Source organism: Equus quagga, chromosome 4, assembly GCF_021613505.1.
Source record: "Equus quagga isolate Etosha38 chromosome 4, UCLA_HA_Equagga_1.0, whole genome shotgun sequence".
Lineage (NCBI taxonomy): Eukaryota > Metazoa > Chordata > Mammalia > Perissodactyla > Equidae > Equus > Equus quagga.
In genome coordinates, this window is record NC_060270.1 from 9129920 (window position 1) to 9141850 (window position 11931).

Below are 11931 nucleotides of genomic sequence, written 5' to 3' on the forward strand. Positions count from 1 at the left end.
AATTTTACTCTCAGTACTCTGTTAGCAGCATTCCACAAACTTTGGTATGTTGTATTTTCATATTCATTCAGTTCAATTTTTGGGGGACGGGGGTGAGGAAGATTCGCCTTCAGCTAACATCTGTTGCCAATCTTCCTCTTTTTGCTTTAGGAAGATTGTCCTTGAGCTAACATCTGTGCCAGTCTTCCTCTATTTTTTCTATGTGGGATGCTACCATAGCATGGCTTGATGAGTGGTGTGTATGTCTGTGCCCAGGATCCAAACTCATGAACCCCAGGCTGCTGGAGCAGAGCACACAAATTTAACCACTACACCACTGGGCCAGTCCCCAAAATATTTTTAAATTCCCCTTGTTTCTTCTTTGGAGCTTTGTAACTAGGACTGTATTAAGTTCCAAACATTTCTCATTTAATTCTGTTTTAAGACAACCTACTCTGTAGGCGTTTAGTCCTTTGACATGCACTGAGATTTATTTTGGGCCTAGCATGCAGGCAGGCAGTATATCCTGCTGAATGCTGTATGAGCACTTGAAAAAAAAGTTATTTGGTGGTTGATGGGTTCAGAGTTCTATGGCTGTATGTTAGGTTAAGGTAGATAATAGTTTGTTTAAATCTTCTTATCCTTACAGATTTTTTTCAAATTATATGAAATCACTTTACATAAAATGTCAGAGGGTTATAAGCATACACGTTAGTACTAGAGCCGGCCCACTACTGGTTACTTCATCATGATCATGCATCCTGAATTTTGGCACGTTTATTCTATCGGCTACTGAGAAAAGGGTGTTAAATTCCCTAAATAAACGTGTGTGTATTTGTCTATTTCTCCTTTAGCTCTGCCACTTTTTGCTTTACGCTTTCATGAGATACACACACTTACAATTGCTATGACTTCTGAGGTACTGCCCATCAGAATTATGAAATGTCTCGCACTATCACTGTAACTCGTGTTGAATTTCACCTCACCCGATATTAATAGAGCCACACTGCTTTCATATGCTTACTGCCTACATGTACACCTTTTTCTGTCCTTTTATTTTCAGTTATGTGTATCATTATATTTGAAGTGCACCTCATATACAGCAGGGCTGATCAAACCATGACTCCCAGGCTGTTGCCAAGCTTTGTAAATAAGGTTTTATGGCAGCACAGCCAGGCCCGTTTCTTTACATATTGTCCGTGTTGTTTCAGACTGCAGTGCTAGAGTTGAAGAGTTGGGACAAAAACCATGTGTCCTGCAAGCCTTAAGTATTTACTCTCTGGACCTTTCAGAAAAAATGTCAACCTCTGGCGTAGAGCACTTAGTTGTCTCGCTTCCTTTCTTAGTGCAGTCCAACAATCTCCCCCTTTTAATGGGAGAATTTAGCCAAGTCATATTTGACTTAATTACTGATATAGTTACATTTAAGACCACCATCTCCTTATTTGATTTCTACTTGTCCTCTGTTCCTTTTACTGCTTTCTTTTGAGTTACTCAAATAAGTTTTAGTATTACATTTTAATTTCTGTATTGGTCTTTTTAACTATAATTCTTTGTATTGTTTAGTTGTGATTGCTCTAGAGATTACAATAAGAACTCAATTTATAACTATCTACTCATGTAATAATCTAAAAACCTTAAAACATTATAATTTTATTTAACCCCCTCCATATCATTGTAGTGTGAGGTTTATAATATGCACCATTGTAATGGATATGACAATAATAGCAAAGGGGATGGAGGAGGTTGAATGAAATTATAATGTTTCAAGGGTCATATATAATGCTATGTATATAGCACTGGACAGTTGGTTGTCTTTGCAAACAAATTTTAAATAACATTTATGTTTTACCACGTATATGCAACTTGTATTCATTCTTTCTCATATATCTGAGTTTCTGTCTAGTGTAATTTCCTTCAACAAAACAACTTCTTTTAATACTTCTTTTAGCACAAGTCTGCTAATGGGGATTTTTCTCAGTTTTCTTTCATTCAGTTTAATATGTCTTTATTTTGCCTTCAATTAAATGGTCTTTTTATTGGATATAAAATTCTGGATTGAGAGATTTTTCTTTCAGCATTTTAGAGATGTTTGATTGTCTCTGGTATGCATTTTTTCCTTATGAGACATCAGCTGGTGTTCATCTCATTGTTCCTCAGAACAAATTTTCTGTGGCTACTTTCGGGTCCTTCTCTTTATATTTGCTTTTGATTAGTTTGATTATGATGTATGTAGGAGTGTTTTTCTTTTTATCGTTCCTGCTTTGGGATTGCTGACCATTTTGGATTTACAAGTTAATGGACATCAACAAATCTTGGAATATGTTTCATTGTTTCTTCAAATAGATTTTCTGCCTCATTCTCTTTTGCTTCTCCTGCTGGGACTCCAATTACACATATGTTACACTGCTCAACATTGTCCCACAGGTCACTGAGGTTCTGCTTTTTTTTTGGATCATTTTTCTCTCTATTTTTCAGAATGTATAATTTATATTTTTTAGTCCTTAAGTTCACTGAGGCTTTCTTCTGCCTCCTCCAATCTGATGATAAGACAATTTAGTGAACCGTTAATTTCCAAAACTGTAGTTTATAGTTGTAGAATTATTTTTGTTTACATTTTTTTGCACTGAGATTTCTATCTGCTCTCTCATTGTTACTGTATTTTTCTTTGTCATTGAACATGTGATGTAATAACTTGTTTATTGCCTGCTATTTCCAAAGTCTGCGTGATCCAAGGACATTCTTTAGACTTGGTGTTACATTTTTCTATTCTGCACATGTATGGTCACTTTTTTGTTATATACTAGTCTTTTTTGGGTGATATGTTGTAGAAATTCTAGGTTCTGTTAAAGGATATGAATTATTTTTCTAGCAGACAAGTACATTACTGGCTGATTTCCTTGATCTTGTGAAGCTTACTCTTACATTTTATATGACACATCTGTCTTAGAGTGAATACTGAGTCTCAACACATAGTCTTTACTCAGCTTTTCTGGGATTTCAGTAGCAAGACTGATATGTTTGCCAAGGACTTCTGGCTTGGTGAGGCTCAACTCCAGACTGTTTCCTGTATAAGTAGTAGCTAAAATCTATGTCAGGTTTTTAAGCTTCCCAGTTGTTGCTTTCCCCTGGTCTATGTGAAATTTCTCCCACACATGCACAGCTTAGGGATCATCCAAGGAATATTGTAGCATACACAGATTTGGAGTCCTCACTACCCTGTGATTCTCCCCTTGCTGAGATGGTCCGCCTTGATGTCCAGCTTTGGTTTTAGTTAGCCTTTGCCTCCCCATCTGGGAAGTGCCCTCAGAAGAAATGCTATGTAAAAATAGTCAAGTTCCCTTCAGTTTCTACTTCTTTTTTCACTCTCAAGTAAGTCAAGTAGTTTATTCTGTATTTTTTCCTGAGAATTTATAGTTGTTATAAATGTAAGGATTAACAAAACACAAGATTTCTTAAATCATTACTAGTACCAGAGCTTCTTATAGTCCATGCTTTATTTCAAAGTTGTGAAATCATTTGTCCTCAGCCTTAATATAACTTCTTTCTTTCCGTACATGTCAAAACAGATTGAAAAATATCAAAATTACAAAATGTATTTATTACTTTTCTCTATTTTTAATTTTGGTTTTTAGAAGGTGCCTACAGAACATTGACTGTTGTCACTCTTTCTAGTGGTTCCAAACAAGTTGGAATTTTCACGTTAGAGGCAAAGAATAGTAATTAATGAAGTGAGTTTGAAAGAAAAAGAGAAGGAGAGAGAGAGACAGTGAAATAGAAGTAGAAAGAAAAGAAATGGAGGAAAAATTGGAGGGGAGAGAGAAAGCAAGGAGAATAAAAGAGCGAAGAGGAGAGAAGAGGCTTTGAGAATTGTGTGGCTTTCCTTGATTGCCACAATCTCTTACTGATTTATAGAAATTATAGTTATTATTATATATTAGAATATATAGTTAGGAGCTATTAGAATAATCAAGGTACATGTTTATGCATATAATTTTGTGCAGTTTTATCTGAAAAGACTGATGGAAGACATCACTCAAGTTCTGTCATTTCAGTGTAGCTTTCTCTCTATTTTACCTATCTGTGAAAAAGCAGCTGTGTATGTGTGGACTCCATATTGGTGAACACTATTATTATGAGGAACAGTAGAAGGAAATAGATATGAACCGTAATAAAGTCAGTTAGTTCAATTCAGTAGAAGAAATGTCTTTTGGATGCCTGCACTATTCAGTCAGTGTATTATGTAATGTGGGTAAAATATAAATAAAACATGGTCCTTATTCTCAAGGAGTTACGCTCAAGTAAAGGAGACTAAAGATATTAGCCACATCTTGAAACATTGTGGGACAGACAGCTGGACATCTGGGTGGAGAGTCTCCAAAGGGCAGAGGTGGATCTCTTTGTGTTTAAGGGCTGAAGAAAGTGAGACATGCAAGAATCTCAATCTGAAGCCTGAGAGGGCCACGCCTTAGGAAAAGGGGCAAACCAGAGGTAGACTGAGCCTTACTAAAAGGGCAGCTGAGCCTCAACCCAGGGCAAACTCTGATTGAAGTGGGGTCATCAGCCACTTACCCTATCTACCTAACAAAGGAAAGGGGAGGAGGACCTCATCTGATGGAAAGCAACATTGTGTGAAGTCTCTAGGGTTCTTTTATACATGGTGTCATGCAAAATAATGAAGAATAGAGGCAAAGAGTCAAGAAAGTACAATCAGTGATCAAGAGAAAAAGGAGAGGAGCAAATCCCTGCATGATTTATTGTAGTTAACAGACAGGGACATTAAAATAATATAAATAATATACTGAAAATTGAAGAAAAGATGGCTAAAGGAGATGAGTGGAATAGAAAATTGAAACTGTTAAAAATATTTTTAAATCAAATTTACATTTTAGAACTGAAAAATATAATATTAAAAGATAAGTCTTTTGTGGGTGAATTTAAAAGCAGAGTGGCCACAGAAGAACACAAGAGAAGTAAACTGGGACACAGATCACTAGAAAACACCCACATTGAAGCACAGACAGGGAAAAGAGTAGATAAGACATATAAGAGCATAAAAGACATTGGAGGACACACCCAAAGATCTAACTTATGTATAATTGAAGTCCCAGAAAGAACAAAGAGCAAGAATGCCCATCACAGGTAAAATAGATAAATAAATCATGATTTATTCACCCAGTGACAAGCTATACAGCAATAAGAATAAACAACTTACAACTACATGCAACATTATATATGAATGTCACAAATATAACTGAGTTTAAGTAAAACACAGACAGAAATGAATACATGTCGTATGAATACATTTGTATATAAATCACAAGAACAGGTAAAACTCTTCTGTGAGAATTCAGGATCGTGGCAACCTTTGGAGAGGTGGGAGTGACTGGAAGGGAGTACGATGAAGGACTTCTGGCTCTGCAACTGTTCTGTCTGTTGGGCTGGGTACTGATGACATTCATGCCTCCAGTTTTTGAAACGTCATTGAATTGTACTCTTATGATTGATATGTTATCTTGTATGGATATTATTCAACAAAATAGTTTTTAAAGGGATTCATAGATTTATAGAAAGTTCAGGCTTTTAAAAATGTCCTTAGGGAGCATCCTAATCCACCACCCCTCACGTTTAACTGTGGAGCTTAGTAAGATTTTGTTGGTTATTAAGTAATTTATTAGCAAAAGAGATTAGATGTCAAGTCATCTGTGATATATATAATGTGATATATAAAGTAGATGGCATATATATCTTACATATAGAGAGAGAGAGCCCATTGCATTGTTCTTCCATTTGCCTGGAAAATATATGTGATAAAGAACTTGTCATTCACTATGATGTATCATTTTAGTACAGTATAGAAAATATTGATGTGATATGAGATAACTCAAAACATATTCCAACATGGAATTTGACTCAAATTTCCAACATGGTCTTATTTACAGTTTTATATGTCTGTCTGGTAAAATGCTATCACATATTATAGGACTGAGTTAGCTGACAGTTTGAGGTTGCTCTCTTGCCTTATGAATGGATTTACAAGGCTATAGTTTAAGCTAAATTAAGAACTTTTAAATCACAAATTAAATTAAACATATGCTAAACATGATGAATGTCCCAGTTTGAGTGAGCCATATGTATTTATCTCATTTGGACATATATCATACACCATTACAACACTTTTTCTAGAAAAGTTGTGATTCTTCACAAATGAGTTAAGGAATTCTACTTAAAGCACAGAATAACTTTTAGGGAGTAATGGAGTTTTCTACCCCAGCTTCCTTAACCAAGAGAAACATTTGATATTATATAACTTCTTAAAAGTAGAAGTATTATTAGGAATTATATGGCAGTAATAATTTGGAGTACCAAAGCACTGTGGATCCCTGGATGTGCTTATAACAGAGGAGAAGGGAGGGAGGGAAATAAAGAAGGTAGGAAAGCAGGAAAGAAAGAAGGAAATGGCTCACTCTTGGAAATACAGTTGTGATTTCTCCCGAGTGGTAAAACCAACGAATTGAGCTGTGTGTTTAAGAAAACCTGATTTCAGGGGCTGGCCCCGTGGCCGAGTGGTTAAGTTCTCGCGCTCCGCTGCAGGCCGCCCAGTGTTTCGTTGGTTCGAATCCTGGGCGCGGCCATGGCACTGCTCTTCAAGCCACGCTGAGGCGGCATCCCACATGCCACAACTAGGAGGACCCACAACAAAGAATATACAACTATGTACCGGGGGTCTTTGGGGAGAAAAAGGAAAAAAAAAGAAAACCTGATTTCACCTCTTAAAGGTCAGCTCTTAAAGGATTGAACCTAGTCATGTGTAAGCATGGCAGCCGCTGGGGCAGTGTCTCTCAAATGTTAGCTACAGCCGAACCAGCAGGAGGTCTTGTTTGTCATAGCTGGCGGGCCCCATCTGCAGGGTCTCTGTCTCCACAGTTCTGTTGTGGGACCTCAGAATTTGCACTTCTGTTAAGTGCCAGGGTGCTGATGTGGCTGGTCTGGGGCAACAATTCGAGAACCACCACATTAGAGCTGCTTTTGCTTGGGCTGCCAATGTTCTCTCATAAATGCGGTTCTCCTTCTAATCTTGCCTTTGATTTATTCGATACAACAGAATCCATAGCAAAGAGACAGGGCATTGGCTCAGGCTGGATGCACCATAGGGAATGCCAAAAGGGAAAGGCCCTAAGAAAACTCCCTCAGAAGATTTCTGCAGAAAGTATTTGCCCAGAATGAAAATTGTAGCTATCAAACGATAATAATTGCTTCCTAGAAACTGGAGAGAAAAACAACCCAGCCCAAAACACAATGCAACTAAGTATACAGAGTCTGTATTCAACATAATCAATTTCTTTTTCTCTTAGCATATGTTTAAAGCAATCCCACTACCAAGGTAATTTCATTGGAAGGTGTTCTGTTACCAGCGAACCCTGACAGATGTGGAATTGTTTACCTTCGTGGTTTGCCTGTATTAGATGTAACACACATGCTTTTCAAAGATACATTAATGTGTACTCTAAAATTAAAAAAAGAAAAGTTAAATATGTGTGTGTCAATGTGATAATGTTTATTTCATTCTCCTATAGGACTGCATCAAAACACGTCAACAAGGAACTGGGTAATCAGGAAGAAAACAAAAAGTTAGAAGAAAATAATCACAAAACAGAAGCCTAAGAGAGAAACTGTTCTACTTGTTGTCCAGGTGAGTAGGCTGTGTGAGCCTTCTGGAAATAACTCCCAGGAAAGTAGAAAACATCCTAGGGGACGAAAGGGAAAACCGTGACATCAAGTTGCTTCTTAATTGCAGCTTTCAACACAGGAAGAGAGTTTCTCAGAAGGAAACTTTGGTACCTCAGAAAGGTGTTCTCAGAAGAACAGAATTTCAACAGTCTCCCCATCCTCTGAAAAATAATCATTATCCTCTGATAATTTTTAAAACTTTTGAGATTTTTAACATTCACTTAGCATTTTGTATTCTAATGCCAAATTTTGTATTCTAACGCCAAAAATTCTGCTGAGCACAAAGAAGCTTAATTTTATAAATTGATATTTTGATTGGATTTATATATAATAATTATATGAGCGTGATTTTTTAAGACAATTTCCAAAAGAGGTACGTTTCCATGGTATTGCCACTTACAATTTGAGCTTTTTGTTTTTAATTATATTCTCTCGAGCCAGCCAAACAGAGGAGTCATTTGGACAAATTATTTTGTGTGTCCTTGAGAATAACTGTTGCTGTAGCTCATTCATCTGATGTAAAAATTCCCCAAAGCCACAGTAAAACTTTGGTTCGCTGCAAATAAACCACGAGTCACAATTTGGGTGGGTCACCTGAGTTAAACCCATAGAGAAAATGGGGAGCGTGAGAAAGAATTGTAATTGAAATTGATGCACGCAGGACAGAAAAATAGGATAACTGAAATAAGACATTTTTAAAATCTGAAAACCAGCCTCTCAAATTGACTGGGTGAAAGAAGTGAGAACAGGGTCCCTTTGCCTCTCCTGCCTTCCGTTGGAGGCGAGGACATAGCAATCCCACCTCATTGTTTTTTTCTGTTCTCTAGGGTTCATTCCTCAATCCTTTGTAAACACAGAGTTTACCTTCTATTTTCTTCAAAATTGGAGACAGTAAATTCTCACAGGAAAATTGAGCTTGAGACAAAGCTCACCAAATAGTGTGATTTAAAGGGATAAGTGAATTCTTTAACCTAAAGAGAAACAGAACACAATACTTTCCTGAAAAACCTTATAATCTTCATATGAATTAAGCAATTTTCATAAAAATAAAGACTCTCAACACTTCCAAAAAAATTCTTTGTAGAAGGCTCCGCAGTCCCTTCAAATGGGTCCCGGGACAATGGAGTTTCATGAAAGCCTCCTCTGAAGTAATTTCTATCACTTTTAGTACAAAGCATGGGTTGATGGTAAAAAATGATTGCTATGGTAACTTACTAAATTATGTTTTTTTCATTGTTTCAGAGAAAATAACTATATAGACCAATTGAAGCATGAACGTGGATTGTATTTAAGACATATACAAAGACACTGACAGCAAGTCATGGTTCAAGTATTAAGCAGTTCATTCTACCAAGCTGTCACGGGATTCTAGAGAATTATCTCAAGCAAAACAATGAAATGAAATTGCAAACAATAACAACAAGTTTTGGCAGCCATGATAATAGGTCATATGTTGTGTTTGGTTTGATTTTTTTTGTTGTTTTCTGTAAATGTCTGCACTGAGGATTTCATTTTGGTTTGCCTTTTATGTAAATTTTTTACGTAGCTATTTTTATACACTGTAAGCTTTGTTCTGGGAGTTGCTGTTAATCTGATGTATAATGTAATGTTTTTATTTCAATTGTTTATATGGATAATCTGAGCAGGTACATTTCTGATTCTGATTGTTATCAGTAATGCCCTCAAACTTTCTCACAAGCACCTAAATCCCAAAGGTGGCAGCTTGTGAAGATTGGGGACACACACATTGCCCTGTTCAAAAGCTGTGATTTTGATCACAAGGAAGGGGGCGAAGGCAGAGTCAGAGTGATAAGCACCAGAAGAACTAATTCTGTGTTTGCACCACCAGCTGACTCTCAGAAAGCAATCGCACACACATGTGAACACACATACATAACAATGGTACTCCCAAACTGACAGTTTTGCCTATTCTGAAAAAAGCTTAACACAGAATTTGGGTAGCGCTTACCTTTAGAGACACTTGCTAGTAAATTATTTTCTGTCAAAAGAGAAAAAAAAAACCAATGTGTGAGAAACAGTTTGGAACAGTCATGGATCCCATTTTCATAGATCACAATGGAAATCACTGTAATTAAAAATTGGTGTTAAATCCTTTGGGTTATCCACTGCCTTAAAATTATACCTATTTCCTTTAAAAAAAAAAAAGATATCAATCAGAATTGGAGATTTTTAACAGTGGTCATTATCAAAGCTGTGTTATTTTCCACAGAATATAGAATATATATTTTTTTCGTGTGTGTTTTTGTTAACTACGCTACAGATATTGAATGCACCTTGAGATAATTTAGTGTTTTTAACTGGTACATAATTTATCAAGCAGTACATGAAAGTGTAATAATAAAATGTCTATGTATCTTTAGTTACATTCAGATTTGTAACTTTATAAACATGTTTTATGCCTGAGGAAATTTTTAGGGTGGTAGTATCAGTGGAAACTTTTTGAAGCAGACTGGATATGGGCCAATAGCTACTTGAGATGAGACTTTCACACTTTGCTCTTTCAAGCAGAAGCCTGGGTTCTGGGAGAACACTGCACAGCCATTTTTGTCCCAGGATTTACATAACTTTATGGGAAAAAAAAATGAACATCAGATTTCCAGGTATAGAACTGTGTTCTTTGGGAGGAAAAAGGAAAACTGGTGTTTGTTTTTTAGAATGGTGGAATCAAAAATGAAGGCAATTAAAAATAAATTGAAGATTAAAGTCCAATGGAGGTTAGGAATAATCTTTTGCCACTTCTGCATTATTTAGAAACACGTGTTATTGTACCTTCGTAAGCCGTTCACTGTCTGGACAATAGTGACTCAGTTTAATAAAAGCTTCCTGTAGTACATTGGTATGGATTAAATACATAAAATATCCTATTAGACTCGATGCTGTATAAAATGTTATGGGGAAAAAGCAAATATGTTATTTTTGCCTCTAAACTTTGATTTGTTGAAGTTTTATTGGGCAGGAAAAAAATTGAATCTTGGTCAATATTTAAACCAAAGTGAAAGGGGAAAAACCAAAGTTACTTGTTTTGCATGGCTAAGCCATTCTGTTATCTCTGTAAATACTGTGATCTCTTTTTTCTTTTCTCTTTAGAATTTTGTTAAAGAAATTCTAAAATTTTTAAACACCGGCTTTCCACAATAAACCATGAACACTAAAAGGAGATTACTTCCATATAAATATTTTTTCTTTTTCTCTTTTGGTGTGGGAGATCAGAGGTTCAAAGTCTAATTCCTAAGATATATTTGCGGAAAGAAGCAAGGTGACAATAGAAAGAGAGGCTTATACTACAGTTATTTCTTGGCTTCCATTTGCTGTGGAGAATGAAGTCCAAAAACAGCGGTCAGAACCCGGAGAGAGGAACATGGCAGACTCCGAGCTCTGGACAGAAGGCAGGAAGTTTGTCGGGAAAAAGGGGACAACACTATTACCATTGACTCGATGCCTGGATAAAAAGGAAAGCTCGTTTGTGTAACGGCAGCCATGTGCACAGCGACGCTGGGAAGGAAGATAATGCACAATCCTCAACTTTCCAGGATTTGTCTCTTCGATTTAACTCTTCGGCAACAGGTTTTGGCAGTCCAAGGTTTATTCCCTATCTGTGATTACAGGAATTGTATGTGGAAATGGATTAACATACCCGTCTATGCCTAAAAGATAATAAAACTGAAATATGTCTTCACAGATCTCTCACAGCTGTCTGCCTCTTGTCTAAACTAGGATGTTTGTGTATAGAATGCGATAGTCTTTATTAAGGAGTGGAAAACCCATTGTGACTCTCCATCTCTCTGGAGAGGGAATGCAGCAAAATCAAACTGTCCATGCCTTCCTAGGATGTCAGGTGGGCCATCTTGGCTAGTCCTAGATTTCACTAGTCGTTGGTTCTGTAATGGTGTGTCTCTATCCTCAATGACAGCATCATACTTACTGTGGGTGTCCCATGTGGGTGTCCTAGGAACTTAATTAAGAGGACATTCTCCTATTTCTTCACATCCACCATTAACACACCATTCGGCTTACCATTTGAAGTTACCTAGGCGTAAAGTTTCATAGAAATGGATCTAGAGATTAGATTGGTGGGTACCAAACGGAGGGCAAAAAGAGTAAAAGGGCACCTGTGCACGGTGACAGATGGTAATTAGTCTTTGGGTTGTGAACATGGTGTAATCTACACAGAAATCAAAATATAATGATGTACACCTGAAA

At 36.7% G+C, this 11931-nt stretch overlaps 1 protein-coding gene across 2 annotated transcripts in view; it reads left to right on the forward strand.

Annotated features, from left to right (window-relative positions):
• ALCAM (activated leukocyte cell adhesion molecule) overlaps positions 1-11418 on the forward strand; it is a 186084-nt gene extending 174666 nt beyond the window's left edge. For both annotated transcript variants that reach the window (XM_046658819.1, XM_046658818.1), the window contains 2 exons: positions 7557-7672; positions 8953-11418. In XM_046658819.1, the coding sequence (XP_046514775.1) occupies positions 7557-7644 (88 nt within the window). In that variant the 3' untranslated portion in view covers positions 7645-7672; positions 8953-11418. The remainder of the gene's footprint in view (positions 1-7556; positions 7673-8952) is intronic.
• The last annotated feature ends 513 nt before the right edge of the window (positions 11419-11931 follow it).